At 36.8% G+C, this 22,172-nt stretch overlaps 1 protein-coding gene across 4 annotated transcripts; it reads left to right on the forward strand.

Moving 5' to 3' along the window:
* Nucleotides 1-662: 662 nt before the first annotated feature.
* Nucleotides 663-20,058, forward strand: PNPLA4 (patatin like phospholipase domain containing 4). 4 transcript variants are annotated; one of them, XR_008429561.1, is made up of 10 exons: nt 663-854; nt 1,760-2,046; nt 2,743-2,869; nt 8,394-8,578; nt 11,917-12,011; nt 12,180-12,315; nt 15,551-15,616; nt 17,173-17,325; nt 17,457-17,564; nt 19,212-19,282. XR_008429561.1 is itself a non-coding variant. In XM_053936440.1 (9 exons), exons 2-9 carry the CDS (start codon nt 1,888-1,890, stop codon nt 19,341-19,343), a joined length of 1,053 nt encoding a protein of 350 aa, XP_053792415.1. In that variant the 5' UTR covers nt 663-854; nt 1,760-1,887; the 3' UTR covers nt 19,344-20,058. The 4 variants fall into 4 exon arrangements, 3 of the variants coding, with proteins under 3 accessions (XP_053792415.1, XP_053792416.1, XP_053792417.1); XM_053936440.1 differs by lacking the exon at nt 17,457-17,564 and having other exon boundaries at nt 19,212-20,058; XM_053936441.1 differs by lacking the exons at nt 663-854; nt 17,457-17,564 and adding an exon at nt 2,126-2,180 and having other exon boundaries at nt 1,981-2,046; nt 19,212-20,058.
* Nucleotides 20,059-22,172: the final 2,114 nt, after the last annotated feature.

Here is a 22,172-nt window from a genome sequence, read left to right on the forward strand (position 1 = left end):
ATCCCAAATCCACTCCAGCATCTCCCAGATACTAGAAAAAGCAGGGATAATGGATGCCGCAGGTGACGGAGACAAATCTGTGTGAAATCTATTCGCAAGTTTAGTTTGAAGCCCAGTCAGCCAGACTTCAGGGAGAGTCCACACTTCTGTTCCACAGGCATCTTTGCCCTCCCTCAGCATGTTTTCTTCCTTCACTGCTGGCCGCAGGATCTATCTGCATCTTCAATCTGCGTGCTTGTTTGCTGTGGCTCAGGCCTGACAGAAGGTGAGTGGGCTCACCTTCGTAAAACGGAAACATTGACAAGAAAAAAAATAAGGGGGGGGGGATTAAAAAAAAAAATTAAAAGGGAGAAAAAAAGTAATCTTTATTGCCCTGAGGTCACCTTGTCAGCAACAGGACGCGGTTACACGGGGCGCGGCTCTGCGCAAGGGCGGTGCTGAGGGTGCGGGCATCCACCCACACGACAGCAGCGACAACCCCGGGCGGGGCCGGGCCCTCCCGCACGCCCTGCGCCGCCGGCCGGGTGGCGAAGGCGGGGCGATGCCGCCTCACCGGCCCCGGTCCCGCCGCTCCTCCCAGCGCTGCCGCGCCCGCGCTGCGCAGGCGCGGGGGGGTGGGGGGGTGAGGGCCGGGCAGCGCCCGCCGTGACCTCCCGGTCCCCATCGCGATCCGGCGCTGCCGCGGGGGCCGCTGGCGGGGAGGTGGGGCCGAGGCGGGCAGCGTGCCGCCGCTGCTGCCTCGCGGAGGCCGCGTTAGCCCCCCGGGCCTGCGGGGAGGCAGCGGGCGATCGGGACGGGGTTGAAGTGACTGGCCTCTGAAGGGCCGTGTCCCGCGTAGGAATCGCCCGCTTGCTGTAAGTGTCCAAGGTTAGAAGGAGCAGTGGCTGCACTTTGGCGTTGTGCGCCCCGCGGTTGTCCTTCACGTTCTGTGTTTGCTAGCTTTAAAAGAACTTGTCTCGCCGTTTCGACTGTTGTGCTTGTTTGTTTTGGTTGTTTGCTGAACTAAAGTGGAGGCAGGAAAAATCCAGGTACACCACAGGCCTGATCTCATGGTGCACGAGATAAAACAGAGCATCTTTAAGTCACTTACTGTTCGGGATTGAGTTGGAAGTTGGTGGTGTTCCGCCGAGACCTCGCTGGCACAGGGTCACAGTGGGGTTGTTTGCAGTGGTGGTCAGGCAGGAACCTGCTTTTCGTCTGAACAAGCACAATTCCATACATTTTTCTTTATGGTCAAGGTGGAAACCACGCTTGCACCGGGTATGTGAGTAACCCCTGTGCTATCTTATTAACAGAGAAGGTGACGAGGCTTGCCTTGTACCAGCCAGCATGCTGGAGTGTCTCTTACTGGGATCTTCACATCGGCACTTTATTTTAGTGAACAAGTTCTGAAGTTGCTGGATCACTGCATCCACAGTTTTCAGCTGAGGTAGAAGGAGCAGTGTATTCATGTTGTTAATCTTAAGGGAGAGTTTGTTCGGTTGGGGTTCTCCATTAGTAACAATTTTAGTTCTTCCTGTCTGTGAAATGAACATTTGACTTTGTAGTCGGTCGTGAACAGCAGGGTACCAGATGGGGGCTGGTGAGAGGGAGAGAGAGGAGCTACTGAACAAAACAGTTTCCCTGTCAAGTGAATCAGCTTTTAATGCCTCAGTGTTTTCGGGTTGGATGGGTGTGAGGAGGGCCCTGTTACAATATCAAGGCCTTGATGTGAACCTTTCAACTACTTTTTTTTTTTTTCATAATGTCTTTTAAACAGGTTATGCTTAAAAGAGATTTTCTGCCGAGTGCTTTTATGACTTCGTTTGTAACTTCATGGTAAAAGAGCTTCTGCAAGTATCTATTTGATTACCACATCATCTGGATCCAGAGATCACTTTTACTAAAATGTGGACTTCCAAAAAGCTTTGTAGCACTCAAATACTGTTGCTCCAGATGAAAGAAGGCCAGTTGTGTAGTTGCATGTTTCCCAAAACTTGGCAATTCTGGATTGGAATTCCAAGCTATTTCACTTTAAGAGTGCCACATAACAGAGCTAAATTCCAGGTAAGTATTTTAGATTCTCTAAAGATATAAGTGGTGTGCATAAATACAGTGATAAAATAATTTATTTTCGATTCTACAGAGCTTTTGAATTTGCAGCATTAATTATGAATTGAAGATGCCTTCAGTTTATCAAGGTAAAGGGGCAGCCAGCAATAAGTGCTAAAGTACCAGTATTTCAGAGTGAATTTTTGAGTCTGATAGTTCTAAGTTGGGGAGAAATATTAATTTTCTTCCAACTGTACTCTAAGCAGTAGTGCAGGATAACTGACAGGCTGATTAGTTAGAGTGACAATCGTTAAGTGAGGAATAGGACCAGAATTCTCTGAAAAATTACTTACAGATGCAATGTTGTGCAACAGAGGGTAGGGAGGAAATGTATTGTTAATGGGGGATAAAAACAGAAGAGTTTGATTATAAAAAAATCTGTAGATATAAGTAAAAATAGTGGTAAAGGACACAAAGCTTGTTTTTGATACTGGCATATCCAAATGGTAGTGTTTTTCAATATCTAGTTAAATTCATCTTTAATATATAAACTGCTCCAGGCATAAGTTGTGGAACATTGAGGTTTGAACTTGTTTTGTGTTGGCTAAGCAACTGCAAAATTAATCTAGATGACTCAACCATTAGTGTCAAATAATGTCATATTACCATTCTTTTTCTTTTTAATCTTAATATGTCTGACTCTGATTGTAGGTTTCCAAGGTAAATGATAAACAATCAGTAGTTGATAGAAAAATGGCTACTAGTGCAGAGGGAACCAAAATAGCTGTTGGAAAAAGTCCCAGTGGAGTATGTGATGGAAGACAACATTCATTACAAGGTATTGAACCTGTTGCCACCCTCTTCTGGAGTCCAGAAGTCAGCCTTCCCTGCCCCTCTGTTGACCTCTTAAGGGTCAAGGTCTAGAATCTTAATTTGAAAGTTTTCTATCATGCAGTGTGTTTCCCTTTTTAATTTTAAGGGAATTATATGCAAATGTTATAGTTTGCAGAGACTCACGACTTTCTTGAGGTTCTTAATGCCTGGTTAGATTAAGTACGTATTATTTTTTTTCTTCAACTTCATCAAATTCTTATATTCACTGAAGGCTGTGAATTGTTATGCTAGTGCACTTCTTTTCCCATTAGAAATGTGAAAAACCAAACATTTCTGTGCCAGTGGTGATTTTTGATTCAGGTAAATTCATAGTTACCTTTATGACCTTTATTTTAGCAGTGCTGCCAAGCTAAACAGTTTTTTCTGTGACTTTGCTTGTTTTGTCACTCTTTGCTAGTAACTTATCCTCAGATGTGCTGTGATGCATCATACATTTTTTCTCCTGTGCTTCAGGGTGCTTGGTCATTTGCATTCTATGTATATGTAGATTTTGTTTGTAAAGGTGTTTGTACTCAGTTGCTTTGGGCATTTTCAGCTTTTGTTTACAAGGGGGATGACAGGGAGGTAGTTCTGACAGGTTAAGACACTAGGATGGTACTATGTTTATATAATTACATTGCTCAGGAAACGGCCCTATGAGAAACTGTTGTGCTATTTCATGTGCATGACAATCAGGAAGACAGTACCTGTCCTCAGAAAGCTGTGTGGTACTGTATAATAATTTTTCTGTACAGCCTTGTCTTCTTCCATACATTCTCTTGAAGGTTTGCATTACAAAATGGATGAGATACTGCAGAGTAAACAGAAATGCCTCTACCCCTCAGTCGATTTTTAATCTCCAGTGGGTTGCTTTTTTCCTGCTGATGTGATAATCTTTTAAAGGGAACTCTTAGGTTTATGTTTATTCCTGAATGCTCCTGTATTATCTGCAAAATAATGAAACTGAACAGCCCCCGTGTTCTTGTACATATATTTTCTTACACTTCTGTTTTTTCTCTTATAGACAACAGAAGCATTTCTATCCCCTTGGCCAGTTGAAATCTTTGTGGTTTGAATTTTGCCAATCATGTCAGATGACATTTTTTGAAAAGCAGTGGCAGAAGTGTTTGTTCTGTCCTGTTTATGTCATACATTATGTGCACTGTCCAGCTGAAATGTACTTGTGCATCTTCAAGGTTCATTGAAATGTTTTCTTAAGACATGCCAACATGACAATTTTGTGTTAATAGGTGTTAATATCCTTAATAGTCACAATTTATGTTAAACTCTCTAAGAATATTTGTTTTGAAGTCTTGTGAAACAGGTGTTTCATACTATTTCTAAGATAGCAAGATTTCTGCTCTCTGCTCCAGCAGCTGAAGGAAGTGGTTTGTGTCCATATGTAACTATACCCCATTTCTGTTACTTTATAAGAAATTGTCAGGGAATAGTCATAATGTATACTTAATGAAATTTCTCTCTGTTTCCTCTTTGGAGTATTTATAATCATACTGTACTTTTTGATCAAAAAGGCAGCGATCTATCATATCATCAAAGCAAAAGGCATTTTTGAATCATGCTTTGACTGAAATACACCATTATAACTTGCAAATTGAGTGATGCCTTGACGTATTTGTAAGAATTCTTTTAAAAGTGTCTGGTTTCCTATTACTTTCCTTTCTGATTTTACAAGACATTAATCTAAAAAATGCTTTCTTACCTTTTCCTCTTATTCGGAGATTTGTTTGCAAGGTGAAACTACATAGCTTAACTGTATCTGTGAAGCAGTAGTTCCTTATAGAGCCTTGATTCTTATTTATCTGTTTCATCTTCATCATCTGCATCCCTTGTAGGTTAAGTGCTTTTTTACAGATTTGTTGAAGAGCCCTCAGTTCCACCCACTTTCCTGCAGGTGGGTGCAGGATTGAAGATATTAATGTTTTGTTTCTTCTCTGTAATGCTGGGTATTTGCAATACTCCACTGATTTTAATATTCTGAACAAATGAAAGAAGACCTCATTGTTTCACCCAGCAACAGACAAATGCTAGGTATCGCTTAGGAGCTAAACATTGCAAGATTTTCAAGTTAACAACTGGGTAAAGCCCTGAGCAACCAAATTTGATCTGATAGCTAACCATGTTTTAAGCATAAGAATGTTGGGCAAGAAGTCACTTGAATGATTCATTGATTTTTTTCCTACTCATTATTTACCCAATTAAAAGGTTTGCTGGGTATATATGCATACCCCATTTCTCAGTCATGAAACTAGATGTAACCAGTGGGTCATTTGAGCTTGAATGTCATCTGCCAATTAACATTTGTAATGAGGAATTTTAATTTTTTTTGTGTATATGACAAATTCTTAATGTATACCTGGGAATTGATACTAATTAATAAAAATGTAGTGTCTGGGTAACACAGCTATGCTATTGCTACTCTTAATTTGAGGTTCTCTTGGGGAATCTGTAAAACAGTGTATTGTATTGCAAGCCATACAAATCCAGTGGGTCAAGTACTTCTGTTCACTAAAAGTAAAAAAAATTAACCTTATTTTTACATTGTATTAATGTAATCTTTTTTGACTTGAAATTAGTCTGCTCTTCACAGCATTCACAGACTAGCAGCATTCTTGAACAGTATTCCTTGACTTGAAATCTTTGTGCTGTTTTTTTATTCTTGTCTGTTCTTCTCTCACTGAATCCTTTTGTCAGTCAAGTAACTGATGTGAATACTCATTCAATAATCTCTCTTTCTGTCTCTTGGGTAGGGAAATGAAGGACTCAGAAAAGTGTGGGATCTAAGTGTTAAGAAATTAACTCACATGAAAGAGTGAATGTCGTGTATCCAGGCACTGAATAGAGAATAGTGGTTACTCCCAGTAGCTGAAAATTAGATAGGACTAAAGCTTGTCTAAGAGACTACAATTTCCTCATGAAGGTGTGTAAGAGAAGGTATGGATATCTGACTTTAGTGGGATATGTTCAGTAGCTTTGATTCTGAGATTCAAATAGTTTCCTCTGTTCACATAACCTCCTTTTCTGTTCTTGCTTTAGAGAAAATGTACCAGGAACTGTTTATACAGTTAAGTGTGATATTTTCTCCCACATTTGTAAGGAATTTTTCTTTTTAAAAAAACCTTTTAATCTAAAGTTTTTTACGTAACCACACTTTAGATACACTTTGTAGTTCTCATCTTTTTTTTTTTATTTATGAACATTTAATTATTTTCCTACAGAGATAGATACTTTTTGGAGTAAGAGCCTTGTAGAAGGTTGAAATGTGTGTATACATGTACGTAAGCATCCATATACTTATTTTGATTTACATAATCTTATTATCTTACACTTGCATTTCTTAGTTACATTTCATAATTTCCTTAGGTGTAATTCTTTGGATTTGTGAACTGGTACTTTGCGTACTTCTTGACCAATAAGCTATGTAAACATAATCTTTATTTCATATAGTGCTCCATATTAGTAGCATCTTGATCTTGAGATCTATTTTGCACAGAAATGGGAGTTGATTCTTCCATTCCTATGTAATAATGCAGTTGCTTTAACGAGCTTCACCTTTTTGTCAAAGTGGCCTGTGATGCAAATGCATCTTTGCTCCTAATTTGTAGAATGTATGGAGACAGCTGCAGCATCTGGTTAAACTCCCAAGAGTTTAACTATCCTGAAAGGAAGCATATCCTGGCATCATACTTCAAAGACTGTTTTAGTTTTCTTCTACTCTATTAAAAAAAAACCAAAGTAGAGTTGTGTTTGTTGTTTTCCAGTAGCATCTTGAATATTTTTTTTTACCTTCTATTCAGTACACAGGACTTTTGTTTAAATTAAAAGATCCTTTTTTACAAAAATAGTAAATCAATTTATCACTTTCTTCCTTCTAAATGTCTTTCTCTCCTATTGACACATCAAGAGCCAACCTCTAGTACTTTCTATCAGGACAAATGTGTTAGATTTGTTACAAGTATTCCTGCTTACAAGTGGGTATGGAAACGTTTCCAGCATAGTTGATAAACTACGTGTTTTAGCAGACTGACTGGTGCACCTAATATTTCCTGGCACTATGAGATGCTCTCTCAGTAAAATAGCAAACCTGGTCAGATCATGTGGTCTGATATTAATCATGCTGTGGGTAAAGCAGTTGGGTTTAGCATGTCTTCTTATCTAATGGTTTTGAAAGCTGTTTCTTATCCTCATCTTTCCTGGCCTTCCCATTTCAGAGATGAAGAGCTATCTTTAACAAAAATGTCATGCTGTATGTGTTTGCCTCTCTTCATCAGGACTGACATAACAGTTTCTGTCTTTTATTCCCATTCATATTGAGATGAACCCAAGTACAGTAGGGGGTTATTTTTAATTCAATACTAAGATTATGTGTACAATATCTCTTACATCTGTAAAATACAATCTGCAGGATACCTTGCTTTCATGATGTAGTTATTTGCAGAAACGGAAGAGCTAATAAATTGCACAGCATTCTGTTTTGTGTATTTAATTAACTATCCCTAATAATCTGAATTTATGCTTCCCATTTGTGGTTTTTTTTTTGTTAATTTAAAATTTCTACCCTAGACACCTTTGGAGTGTGTGTTTTCCTACATTTAGTCTTTGTATTTTACTTTGTTTTTTTATTATTCCTTCTTATTTTAATAGTAGCAAAAATACGTTTTTGTTTTTCTTACTAATTAACTAGTAATTACTTTAAAAATTTGCCTATTAATAATTCTAGTAAGCAAACAAGTTTCCAAGATGACAGAAAAAAAAAAATCCTCTCTTAGAGAATTATAATGGATTCAAGGCTCTGCTTGTGTAAGGGGGAGGATGATCAGAGAATCACAGAATGCCCTGGGCTGTGAGGAACCTTAAAGATCATCTCATTCCAACTCCCCTGCCATGGGCAGGTACACCTCCCACTAGGCCAGGTTGCTCAGAGCTCCATCCCTGAACACTTGAAGAGATGGGGTATCCACAGCATCTCTGGGCAGCCTGTTGCAGTGCCTCACCACCCTCACAGTAAAGAATTCATTCCTAATATCCAATCTTAACTTTCTCTCCATTTGAATCCATTTTCCCAGTCCTGTCACTACATGATGAGACAATAACCAGCAGTTTTATAATTAATTTGATTTTTTGATAAAGGTGGCTAAGAATGTTTTTCCAAGGTATTCTTTCATCACTTTTGTGTAGCTACTCTTTGACAAATCAGATAAAAATATGTAGTTATGTTATATATAAAATATATATTTTTGATTGATTTAAAATGGGATTTGCACTAAGGATTATTTTAGAGTTGTTTTCAGTTTTGGTGATACTAAACTAACTGCTGATTGTTTGATGTATTTAGTAATCAAAAGCTTCTACTGGTCTCAAATAACTTGCGGGTTTTTTATATAGTTAGAGTATGTTATGCAAAAAAAAAAAAAAAATGTATACTGTAAGACAAATGGCAAAAGACTGACTGTGACACACTATTTCCACAGCCCAAATGAGACACATCAACCTGTCCTTTGCAGCTTGTGGCTTTCTGGGCATATACCACTTGGGGGCAGCAGCTGCTTTTCACAGGCATGGTAAGAAGTTACTGAGAGATGTGAAAGCTTTTGCGGGAGCTTCTGCGGGATCTCTGGCTGCCGCTGTCTTGTTAGCAGTGCCAGAAAATATAGAGGTAATTTAATAAACTCATAGGTATAGGCCATGATAATTTTCAAAGGACATTTTTTTACATAATCATCTTCCATTAAGTTTATTAAAATGTTTTGTGTCTTGTTTTTTTTCTTCTTGTTACTCGCTGGGAACAGGACTCTTGTATCGTATTTTCATTAACCACATCTGTGACTCATGAGCAAAAATGTTAACGATAAAAATATTTCATATGAACCTTATATTTTAAGCTGTGTAAATACAAATTTGGTGTCTGTTTGCTTGGTTTTCCCCACAGGTTAACAGTGCTTTGCCCTCCTGAACTGTCCGTAGCAACTTTACCTTAATAAATGTAGAGGACCGGACATTGCCAAAATGTTAGGATTTCTTTACTATTTTTAATTATTGTGGGGAATACAGGATGTTAGATTTTTCATCTGAGTTACACTTACATTTTGTTCCAAGTGAGCATTTGATAATTCCTCTAGGCCTTGCTTATTTCATTTCATTTGATTCAAATAATAGTCCCAGCCAAACCCCACTTTGCCACTGATCTTTCTGTTTGTTTGTTGGTTGTTTCTGCTGGGATATGAACTCAGCTTGCAGCATTAACTATAGTTCTGTTGCTTTCAGCAGTTGTTTTTTCCCTGGCTTCTTTCTCCCATCCCACACCCCTGCAAGCATTCTTTATATGACTTGGTATTACACAAGTTCCTCTCTCTTGTGGAGAGAACCTCATTGTATTCTGTGCAGGCATTACTCCCCTTCTGTCACCTCTGACTGGTAGTTCAGTTTCAAGTTTGCCTGGTATAATGTGTACCTCTGACTTTGATTTCCTCTGTGGTGAGCATGGCAGCCCTTTGTTAGCCCAGGGAAATTTTTCTGCTTATTGCAGACCCTGGGTATGAGCCCTTGTTCTCAGCTTGGTCCAACTTACAAAGATCTTTCTAAGTAAAAATATTAGAACAGTTTTTAGTTTTTGTTTGTGGAATCTAAGTCTATATTACATTGAGTCTGTTGTATTTGTCATACTATTACAAGTTAAAGAAAGCTTCATAAACTTTCTAGTCCTTTCATTTTTTGTGTACTTTTTAGTGATTCTGTTACAGTGTTTAAATGGAAAATTGGGAGTTCTTTTGTCAGTGGGAATAATTCTAAATCTCATGGAATTTAAGTAAAGGCAGTGTTCTGTACTGAATAGAATTAACTTTTCATATCAGGATAATTATATTATTATCTTTACTGTGTTTCTAGCTTGAAATATTTTATATCCACAAATGTAGCTCCTAATCAGTTAATTATTTTTTAATTCTTCCCCCCTCGCCCCCACCCCCCTTCCCCCCAGAGATGGCAATATTAGGTAAGCCATAATTAGGACTTTCTGCATCTCCTAGTCTCAAAGCTGTAATGCAACCTGTCCTTATCTTGGAGAGAAAGTAACATTGAAGATGTATTGTTTTGACTGTTGCTGTTCTAAGGCAGTTTCCAAATGTTTTTCTGTCATATACTGGATTTTTGTCACTGTCTGTAAAGGTGTGGGACTTGAGAATTCTAAGTTGGCTTATTTAACTATAGGTAAATAGGTAAATAACTATTTTTTTAACTATGTAGGTAAATAACTATTTTAAAATTACCTTGGTTATATTTGATATCAAATTTGCTTAACTCAATACAAGCAGTTACAATTTCTAAACATGGCCTCAGTCATTATTTAAAATGTAGATGTATTGTTTAAAGCTTCTAGCACTCAGATTCTAAAACAATTCATAGCTGTAAGAAGTTGTCCCTTTTGAGAGCAGAAATTGTACAGTCCATTCTTAGTAATATGGAAAGTAGTTTTCTGTCATTTCCCTAGTTTGGTACTCTTAGCTCCCCATAACATTAAGTAGAGAAAGTTGTTGTGAGGTGCTTCTGTGTAGGGTTTTGTGGATTTATTCTGCATTTATAGAAAGAAGTGTCTGAATGTGCCGTATGTATTTTAATTGTCTTCAAGCTGGCAATGGCAGGTATCTCATGGGGTAAAGGTGCAAATGTAACCAATGTGAAGCTAAGTAGCACAAATAATTGTTTCTTTAAAAGGTATGAACCTCTGAGTGGACTTTTGGATACATTTATTCAAAGGCCATATAAAGAAAGTGGATGCAAGAGCTACATTTCTGTCTTTTGCTTAGATGAGTGCTTTGTCATAGGAGTGATGTGAGGAAGTTTAACTCCTTCAGTTAGCTGGCTCTGATCTCATGTTAATCCTCACCCTACCTCCTTCCTTGTTTGCCTTTCAATGGATTCTGTATTCTCCACCTCAATGGGATATATTCATGTCTCTCCTTTTTTTTTTTTTTTCTCTTTCTTTTACTTAGTCACTCACTCGTTGATTTTGTTACTAGCAACATATTTGTTCTTTATGCACAGACCTAATAATCCAGGAAACCCGAACTGTCTTTTATTCATGTGGTTATATGGGTGAATGTGGGTGAATTTATAAAGTACCAATTTCAGAAGGTTGCATAAGATTGAATTTAGCTTTTTTCCGTAGTCCCTAAAATCATTAGAAAAGCCTGCATGAAAGGATAAAAAAAGGATTACAAATATTGAATAGTGAGTCTTAAGCACTTAGGATCATAATTCATTGTTTCAGAATGTTATGGCTGAAAAACAAATTATACCAATTCCGTTACTGTCCCTTTGGAGTTCTTGTGACTCACACTTCAAGCTATTTTTTTGCAGTCATTAATGCTGGGCATTTCAGCTTGTGTAAAAGATTCTCTGTACAGGGATCTGTTAACTGGTCTTCTGATGTGTATCTTCTTCTTACGTCACCCATCATAGTTTTCCATTAATTAAATACTTCCATAATATTTTATTAATTAAATATGTGTATTTGTTAGTAGCTTGTTTTTTGCTTTAGTGAGAAGAAATTGTTGTAATTTTTATTTTTCTCACTGCTTATAAATATCTTAAGGTACTTGTGTCTGGTTTAAGTTCTGAAGTAGACCTTAAAATAAAAGGTGGCTTTAGACTTTGAACTTAATGATTGTTCTTGTAATGGCATGATCTAGGGAACTGATTATTTAGCAGTGATAGTATATAGAAAAATAGCCTTTAACTTTGCTTGGTTGTTGGAGTGGTATCATCAGAGTTTATATATTTTTTTTTACATTAAGGATTTTTTTTTCCTTACAAATTAATCGTTAGGAAAGGATCAACATTTTGTTATGCATGTCTTGTTACAAACCAAGCACATATGGGAAAATCCTTCAGTTTGATATAATAACTCTTTTATTAAAGCTTTAGCCTCTACTATATTTTAGGTACTGCAGTTAAATCACTTAAACATCCTTAATGGTTAATGCTTTTTATTTCCAGAAATGTAAGCACTTTGCCTATGGATTTGCAGAGGAAGTCAGAAGACTGAACTTTGGTGCTGTAACACCTGGTTATGATTTTATGAAAACACTTAGGTACCTATCTTAATGCTTCTGTAAGATCATTTTTGTGTTAGAAAGCTCTCCAAATGCAAATGGAGAGGGTGCATATTTCTGTGATGCTGTGGGGTGCTCACCCCTAATGCACTTGCAAGGTTTTTAAATAATAGTGGTGAGTAATGCTGAGCGTTTTCTTTCCTCTAGGGAGGGCATAGAGTCTATTCTTCCTTCTGATGTTCATGAGATAGCTGAGAACCGGCTATATGTGTCAGTCACGAACTCCAAGAGTGGGGAAAATCACTTGGTTTCAAATTTTGCCTCCAGGGAGGACCTCATTAAGGTAATCGTATTGAATATGTCAGTTGTAAATAAAAACTCTGAAGTTTCTTCAGGGCTTAAGAGTATATTATTAATTGTACAGTAAAATCACTTGTTTATTCAGGTAACCATGTCTACTCCCAGTGATGCTACAGCTGTAATATAAACAAAGTTTAAAGCAGAATTTGATCCTATAGCTTCACAAATTTTGCCAAAATTTACCAGGTGTTTGTGTGTGTTTCCTTCACTGGTTATTCAAGTTCTACCTTGTAGGCAAAGTGTTTCTAATAGTAACAAGTAACTAATTGTTGCAGTATATGAGAACACAGTAGAGAATCTCAAAATGTTGTAAAAATGTTTGCATCTCTTAGTTCACTGATACGATTTTTGCATCACAAAAGAAAGTAAAGGAAGTTTAAAAAAAATGGAGCAATTCCTACAGGTGCTTATGGGTACTAGTTATAATGTAATCCTAAGTACTGTATATAAGCTGCATTTTAACTGTAGCTGGAAAATAGATCTTTCACTGTACTTCTCTTTATCTGAATGCCACATTTTAAATTTGGATCAGGATTGTATGCATAAGCTGGTAAGAGCTGGTAGGAGCAATTCAGATGCATGTGAAGCAGATGTTCTTTCTAGTAACTGATTGTATCTTAGTGGAAGACATAATAAGATGTATCAATATAGAGGAGGAAATAGTGTAAGAAGGAACTCCTTTCTCTATCCTTGTGGATGCTTAGAGCAAATTCTTTATAGTTATCACTTTAAAAAATGACACTTGTTAACAAAACCTTCAAAGTGTGCATTGGGAGTTTGCCTTCAAAGTATATTTTTTTAAAATTTTGACCCCATTATATTCTACATGGACAGTCTCAAAATTTACAGGACTTTGTCATGCAAATATAATTACGTGAAGAGTTTAGCTCAAGTTATGCACTGTTGTTTCTAGCTATAGTATGCAATGGTAGCAAGCATGGAGATTTCTATTCTTTGTGTTTTTGCAGTGAAATCTTCTAACCTGGAGACAGTAAGAAGCATCAGGATGACCTTGGAAATATGTACATTTTACTAGTATTTCAATAGTTTTTTCATTGATTTAGCCATTGTTCTATTCTTTTGTTCTCTATGGTAGCAGTCGGTTGGTTTGGAATAATAGTAATAAAATTACACATAACTGCTCACTGGAATATATTCATATTGTCTGATCTTTCAGTCCAGCTCCTAATAGCTGGTTTTGTGCATGCCTTCAGCTCTGCCTGTATCATGAGTGCAGCTGAGTGCTGGTGGCTGCCACAGGAGCAGGGAGGGTAGAGCTTGTTAGGTTATTTTATTGTATCATGCCTAGGCATGACCTACAGCCAAGGCATGGATAAAGGTACTGCTAGGCAGATTATTTTATAAACAGCAAAACATCTGTAACCCCTGCCAGATATCTTTCAACTTCAATGCTTAACAACCAAGCCTTACGGTTCCAAAGTTTTTCGTAATGGCTAAACTCAATGTGTGTTGCTACAATGTTAAGCTTTTATCTTTTTTTCTATTCCCTGTGGACTTGAAAAGGCAGGTAATAATCTCCCATTTTTGAACTAGTCTTGCCATATGTGAAGACAATCATCTTGTATCAGCATTTGTAGAGTTGCAGTTCCCAGACTGGAGTTGAGTGGAGAGAGAGGCGCTATTTGTGTTTGTGAGTGAGCAAGGCACAGAACACTGGTATATTTGGGATAGTAAGGTAGTGCCTAGAAGTCCACACTGGTCCACTGGTCTGTTAGTGGTAGAAAATACTGAAAGTGTTTGTTCATCAAACTTGTCCTGCCTCTCCTCACTCAGGAGATCTCAGTGACTTTATAAGAAGAGCAACTGCTTTCTTCAGTACTCTTGAAAAGAACTCAAACTTTGCAGGAGTCACCTGGGTTTGACTCCACTAAATCTTTTTTCTGCATTTCTCTTAGTGTAGAAGGGCCAAAGTCAATGAGATGGAGTTGAGGAAGAGAGGAGAAAAGGAGCAGGGCTCAGCAAGAAGCTGGTGTTGGGAACTTGGGTATCTTGTTTTAGACTGTTGTGAGTGAAAGGCCTGTTTGGTAGAGAAATAGCTGCAGTTTCACTTTAGAAAACTGAGAAAGCCTTTTTATCTGAGCTCAGACAAATCTCTACATGACTAGGAAGAGAAATAAGCAGGAAAACAGTTCTCAAAGTGGAAGTTGAAGACTTCATGTACATATACAGTCTTCATTAAAATTTGTTAGGGAAACAGAAGGGCTTAACACTAAATAGCTTAACATTTTTAAAAGCAAATGTAATTCCAGCCAAAAAAGCTCAGGCATTTTCTCTATTTTCATAATATCTATGGATTGTGATTTTTTTTTTTCTGCACCTGTTCATCTTTCACACAGTGTATGCACCAGTTTGTGACCTGCTTCAGTTCCCCAGATTGGTTGTCCATGCCACCACACAAGTGTGTGCATATCCACCGTATTTAGCTGTATGAAAAATTCTGACATACTGCATTTACCTTTTCTCCTGGAAATGCTGTATGCTGCTTGCTTAAATGCGTATGGGTAGATACACAGGTATAGAGATACCCACACTGTCTCATAGGTGTTGCTATGAATGGATGGAAAGGTATATATATGTGCACAGTTATACATGACAGAAGAGGTGTCCTGGGCTAAAAAATATTGAAATAAAAATCAAGAATGGCTCTAGACAGCAACGAAGCCTTATAGTAGGGGAAACAGTAGTTTGTTGATACTTGAATGTATAAATACAAACATTGGTAAAGGTATACATATGTGTATTACCAGGATGTTCATGGTATTTTTGAAACTTTGAAAATCTGATTAGAAAAGTAAACACTGTATTAATATGCTAACAGAATGACTTGGTCAGCTTCTTCTTTGACAATAAACTGGTTTTTTTTCATCATAGGCATATTTAATTTCTTGGAAACTATAGATTTACTTTACATTGTGCAAAACTAAGTTCATAATCTTGAATCACATTAATCATTGAGTTAATTTTTGATATTTTATTTTGAGAGTTGTCACTGCCAAGTCATAAAAAAACAAACCCTTTTGAATAATTTTAATCACATTTTGACATACCAAAACAAGAAGACATTTTGGGATGACAATAGATTTATGTAAAACTAGTATATTGACTGGTAGATATGTATGGAAATACGTATTGGTTCTAAATTACTTTGTTGCCATTTTTTTTTTTTTTCCCTATTCTTTCTGCTTTTTTCTTTCCAGGTCCTGCTAGCAAGTAGTTTTATACCATTGTATGCAGGAATTAAGCCAGTGGAATTTAAAGGACAGGTAATTTTTCATTTCTTTTTATATGTTTTCATTTATCGTGTAACTATTTCATCTTAAGGGAAAGCAACTTCAGTACTATATTTTGTATTTCTTATAAGAAAACCTTTTTACAGTTGTCTTTATTCAACCTAGCTCCTACAACTTTTTTGTCTTTGTTACATAAATATATTAACACTTTAAGAAAAATTTTAAAAGCATGAAAATGGCTATTTCTTCTTATGAGAAATACATGATACTTTAGTTCTCCACTCATACGAATTATGCCTCTAGAACGTTTATAACTTTCACAGATCCCCTGCTAAAAAGTCCCACAAAGTCATATGTATTTGCTGCTAGCTAGGTAGTCATTATATCAGAAAGCTTGTCAGCTTTAGAATTATAGATACAGCAATACATATCAGCTGATCAGTGTGATGCATCTTTTCAACAGACCTCATGTATGATGTTAGTGAATCCATTTAGCCAGCAGACCCATGCTGAATTTTGGGCTATGCCTGTAACACAGAAAGAAATAGGAAGGTATAAATACATTAACAAGAGATGTCATGAAATACTTACCCCCACAGCCCCCTGGAGTTATTAGGCTAGCCCAGATCTGAGAGAGCTTTGGGGGAAATATTTCAGGGTTAAAGCAAAAGATTCCAAAAGAGGCTCTAACCCCTGATGTGGTCCAAGACGTTTATTCCATGGGAGGAAGAGGGAAAGAGAGCAAACAATGGAAGAGCATGGCCTTTTCTAGCCTCCTGCTCACGAAAGGACAATTGTCTCCCAGCCAATTGGGTCCAGAAAGGAAGGAAGGGTTAAACTAACATGGTTACAGCTACAGTGGTCTCTGGCGGTGGGGAAAACCATTCCCCAGAGCGATGCAACAATGTCACAGTTATCCTGTTTATATTGGAATGGAATTTGGCGCCCAGATCTCATTCTTCACTATGCTCAAGTCCTGCGGCAGAGTTAGGTCTGCTCCCTCTTATGTCATAGTTGTTCAGCTCCTTCCCACCTTAACCTTCCACTTTCCAACTACTGCTGTCTTGTGTAGTGTATGTAAGAAGAAATGAGGCTCTGGAAGAAGAATGACAGAAGAGGAGAGGATTCATTTGTGATTTAGCTTCTGCAGTCGGAGTACCTGCACATACAGATTGTACAGCTCCTATTGTCAATCAGAGTAATGTTATAGAGGAGTATACATCATCTGATGAATATCTGATACATTATGTGTAGCATTAACAGTCTTGTCTTTACATGTATGCATTGAGAAAAATTCCATATGCAGCATTTTATTTTTTAATTAACTAAAAAAGTCTTTATAAGTAGCTTGATAAATACCTTACATGCAAATTTGTACATTATGTTAAATGCTCATTGATTAAAATCTCTGTGTTTACATTGTCAGTTCCTTGATATTTGACACATAACTGAAGTTTTTCATTGTATTCTTAGAGGGAAGCTTGTAAGTTTTCTTGAGAGTGAAGGAGGCAGGGTCAATAAGGGTAAAGTATTGCATTGTGATCATACTGTACTGGTGTTACTTTGAAAATATTTCTGTTTTCCTATAGAAGTGGGTTGATGGTGGCCTTACCAATGGCCTTCCTATCTTGCCTGTTGGAAGAACGGTGACAATCTCCCCTTTCAGCGGTCGATTAGATATCTGTCCACAAGATAAAGGGCGTGTGGACCTGTATGTTAAATTAGCAAAGCAAGATATGATGGTAAGTTGCTTGTTTATTAACTTAAAAACACTAAAAAGTACTTCTGCAGTTATGTTCATATTTAAGTATCTATTTTGTGCTCATATATTAGCTTATGTAAAGTTTTGGCATTTTCTGTTTTGCAAATGGAGATTAAACCTTTTCTTAAACACGAGATAAGGAGAATGTAGAAGAAGGAAGAAAGTTTGAAAAGCATTGATCCAGTACAAAATAGAGCAAATTACATCAGGCTGTTCAGTGTAAGTAATACTAGGTTTGCTTTAAATACCAGGTGTCTTTGACTATGCAAGATGTTTATAGAAAAAAATAAGGTAGAATACCTCAGGAGAGGACAGCTGCATGACATTTCCTCATACTTACTGAAATCAATTGCTCTAACTGAATTTAAAATACAAATTTAAGTTGTATATTTAAAATGGTATATACAGTGACTTGTCACTGCATTGCACAAGAGAACTTGTGAACATTTGTGACTACAATGCTTTTCCAGAAGCTTTGTTATAAGTTGCAAAAACATTGCTGTATATTGAAATATGAGACTGATTTTTTTTATTGCCTCCTTTTCATCATTTTCATTTCTGTCTTTGCAACCTTTGTCTCACAAACTTTCAACCACAGTTTTCCTTTCTTCAACATGCTGAAAGAAAATATTGAATAGTGATTGACCTAGTGGTCAACGATATTTCATTAGAAAGAAAGATTAACAATAATAATTAGTGTAGAACTTTCTTTCTAGGCAGTTTTTAATGTTTTCTTAATTTTACTAAAATTACTGTTATGTAATGCCTTTCTCAATTGGACCAGTTTTTGAATCTTTATAATATTTCACAGAGAGATACTAAGCATGGTAGTACTTGGTAAAGATCATAAAGTATGAAATTATTGATCTCATGTATCTTGGAAATATATGCAATCATTGTATATTTCTTGGTTGTGTTTTGTGTCTAGAGGATGAAAAATGAGCTGGTGATTAGTTTAGTTTAGAGACAGAAAATTAATTGAACAGTTACATTACTTCTGGGGTCATGTGCAGACTTGTGCAGAATCCCAGGCAACATTTAAAACTATTCAAATTGAAGTGCCTCTGCTTTTAGGGCTGTAAAAATGATGACTAAGAATAATTTCATTTCAGCAATATTTTAATCTGCATAAATTGAAGAGTTGTACATCTTCATTTATCTCTATGCGAATGTGAATAGTTTTCTGTCTCTCCATCTCCTGGTGTCAGAATTTGAATAATTGCTTACTTCAAATAATGAAGATGATTCTGATATTGTTTTGTAAAATTGTTTATAATAATGTGGCTAAGTACTAATTATATAAAGAAATTGTTCAGAACATTATTAAATATAATTATGTTTTTAGCTTGTTGTAAACAATTTAATAAAATCTCTATTCAAGAATAAAGCTCCAAAATCCTTTTACATGATCAGAGTGTCCACTTAAGATGCTGAGTAGTTTTTAATTTGTTGGTAGTAGAAGCTACGTTTATACTTATATGTTAAACATTTCCTGGGAATGTTCCCAAGAATGTGGTTGTTTGCACTAGTAAATTGTCAAAATATTTCCTTGCACAAGTTTAACATGTGCCAACAACCACTCTGCGAGATGGTTTTGGGAGTGTTTCCAAAGCTAAAGTGTTTCAGAAACTTTGGACAGTTTTACAGTCAGTCTGTCTTGGATGCTGTGAGTTTAACTCTGTGTGTGTGGACTGTGCCAGTTTGTCCTGGCACTCAGCAGTGACCTGGACGTGGTTTTTTCCTGGTGGAGACACAGCCATGCCAGTCTTTTCATTTTACATATGCTCCATGAAACAGATGACAGAACAGTCACATCTAGATGAGTTGCATTAATAAACTAATTTACAGCTTCTTGCTCTGTTGCAGCTGTCTCTGGCCAACCTAGTAAGGCTTAATCAAGCTTTGTTCCCACCAGACCAGGAGAAAATGGAATCGTTGTACCAAAATGGCTTTGACGATGCTGTACGCTTTTTATTGAAAGAAAACTGGTTTGAGTAGACAGCTCATAGAAAATTAGCAAAACATGAGGGATGTCAAAACACACCTACAGGCATCCTAGAGAATCTCAGGGATTGCTCCCCAGTTCCTTTTCCTGAAAATAAACATCCCAATGGACTTGTGTCTGCTTCTGCTGAGAAAGTATCAGTTGCGCTCCACAGAGCTGTATAAACATGTCAGAACAGGAGCTGGACGTGCCTGGTGGATGTCTTGTTTTAAGGAGGTTCCACTTAGATTCATTTTGCTTCAGATGGGGACTTGAGTATGAGATTTGTAAAAAGCTTGTAAAAAGTGTCATAATTACAGAAATTTGGAAAGTTTTTTTTCAGTGTTAATTAAGAGGAGAATTGATGTTATATAATGAAAAATTACCATCTGTATTATTCAAGTAACAGAATTCTGTGTATTAGTTCTGCATATTAATTGGATGCTTGCAGTGTTATTGAACTAAAATGTAACTTGCACTGTTTTAAAGGACTTGAAAATTAAGTACTAGACACAAGACGATAAAACATTTGCACTCTTACGTATTTTTTTCATGTTAAAAGTTCTTTCTTCAGTGAATGTCTTCTTTTAAAATTTTAAATACTACCTGAAATTTTTAGCAGAAATGTGATATAAAAATAACTTGTAAAGAAGGGTGTAAAAATTGTCATATTTATTATGTTTTCTCTTCCTCTGCCAAAACTGAATAAATATATTTTCTTGAAACTTCTGTCAAGAGTTTATTTACAAGTGTCTTGGGATGCTGTAATGATCTGATTATCTACTATCAGTCTACTGGAGAGTAGTTGATGAGAGTCAGTGGGGAATGAACTCAGATTCACATACCTTATTATTTTAACATTCATGTGGTATTGACTACCTTAAGTTCAGGATTTCCAGCCTCAGTGCCCAGATGTTAAAATCTGCAACTGTTTATGTAAAAGCAAAGTGTTTGGTTTATCAGTGTGGGGCTTAAGTTGATTTATTAATAAGTTAAAAAAAAAAAGTTAAAATTGGAGGTTGAATCAAGGATGTATGAAATTTTAGAATTTCTAAAAACATGTATTTCTAAAAGCATGTATGAAATTTTAGAGTTTTGAAAAACTGAAAAATCTGTGACTAAGAAAAAAATCTTTTATAGCTGTTTGAAAGCCTAGTAACCACCAGATTTATATTAATATGTAGCTAGGAATCATGTGCAGGGATTGAATTATTTTATTACTGTTATTGATAGTGAAAGAAATAAAAAAGACTGATGTGAAGCACTTTACATTCACTTTAGAGCAGCATTTGTTTCTAAATGCGTGAGGTTCTGTATACAGTGGCAGTGATAGACAGGATAGCTTGCATGACTGCCAGACCTTAGGATAGCATTTTTGCACGTAAAACTGAAAGAAGTTACCTTTGTAACCTGTGCCTCGCCCACTTTCATTCTCACTTGTACAGAGGATAGCTTCCAACATGAACTGCAATAGTAGATAATGCTATTTTAAAAAAAGGCTTCTTTCATGCTGATCTGCTTTAGTCAAACCACTCAGGACCTTTCCTCCAGTGCACCCCTGGCTCCTTGTTCTCCTCACTGGGGTACTCAAACACACAGAGCATCCACACCGTGGAGTTGAGGAGCACGCTGGCATTTTCAGGGTGTTGCATGACCGAAAGCTGTGGCCTGCTGCTGGCTGGGGGTGTAAATAAAGCACATGCAAGTAAACAGAGGAATCTCTCCTCAGCAGGGTGGTCTTGGCCAAAGGAGCCCATGGGTGTGGCCAATACATGGATGTACAGAGCCACAGCTACAGGCATCTACAGTGAAAGGTACGCTCCAGTGAAGCAAATAACAGTTTTGCTACAACCTTACGAGAAGCCACAAAACCAGATTTCCATTGTAAATGTCCTTGTATTTGTAAAATTACTTTTGAAAGGAATAGGTTTGTCTGTTAAGGCTTGCATATGCATTTTTATATGCAGTTTAAGAAATTGGAAAGTCATTACTGAGAGCAGATAAAACTTTGTTCAAATATATAAGAACATAATAATATTTTTTAAATGTCTGGTTACTCCTGTTTTTATACAATCATTCTTTTTAGACTTTTTTGTCATTTCATAGTATCATAGAATGATTTGGGTTGGAAGGGACTTAAAAATTCATCTAGTTCAAACCTCCTTCCGTGGGCAGGGACACCTCCACTAGATCAGGTTGCTCAAAGCCCCATCCAACATGGCCTTGAATGCTTTCAGGGATGGGGCAGCCACAGCTCCTCTGGACAACCAGTTACAGTGCTCCACCACCATCATTGTAAAATACTTGTTTTCAGTATCCACTCTTACCTCTTTCCATTTAGAACTGTCACCCCTTGTCGTATCACTACATGCCCTTTAAAAGGCATGTAATTTGAGCATAATTACTAAGAAATGAGTTTTCAGAAATTATGGGTCTTCGTTGAAAGAGATTCCTGAAAGCTAATATGAAACACCTTTTAAAATAATAATAACAATCCAGAAAAAATTCTGGTTCTCACTTTTAATTTGGGCAAAAAGTGAATATCTTAAAACATCAGCACATCAATAGCAATATTTCACTGCCTGTAGAAAACCAGTCTCATCTCAGTTGAATGAGGGAGAGGTAGGTAACTTTGTGAAGGGAAAAAAATGGCTCATATGTGATATATCTTTTGCATTTTTATCAGGCCATAAAAAAAACCTTTTTTTTTCTTTTAAGTTCTTTGGTTTAAGTGACTATATACACTTTTAAAAGTTCTCCAAGACACAGTTTTATAAAAACCCTGAAATAATATATTGTTGAGTTCAACTAATTATAAAAATACCAACATAGATATGAATCCA

This window comes from Vidua chalybeata, chromosome 2, assembly GCF_026979565.1.
Source record: "Vidua chalybeata isolate OUT-0048 chromosome 2, bVidCha1 merged haplotype, whole genome shotgun sequence".
NCBI classification, from domain to species: Eukaryota; Metazoa; Chordata; class Aves; order Passeriformes; family Viduidae; genus Vidua; species Vidua chalybeata.

Excerpts from the sequence above, each read along its gene's own strand:
- PNPLA4 (XM_053936440.1), top strand. The coding sequence starts at position 1,888 with ATGTGGACTTCCAAAAAGCTTTGTAGCACTCAAATACTGTTGCTCCAG. Across the intron at positions 8,579-11,916 it reads CAGTGCCAGAAAATATAGAG|AAATGTAAGCACTTTGCCTA; the intron begins GTAATTTAATAA and ends TTTTATTTCCAG. Across the intron at positions 17,326-19,211 it reads TAGCAAAGCAAGATATGATG|CTGTCTCTGGCCAACCTAGT; the intron begins GTAAGTTGCTTG and ends GCTCTGTTGCAG.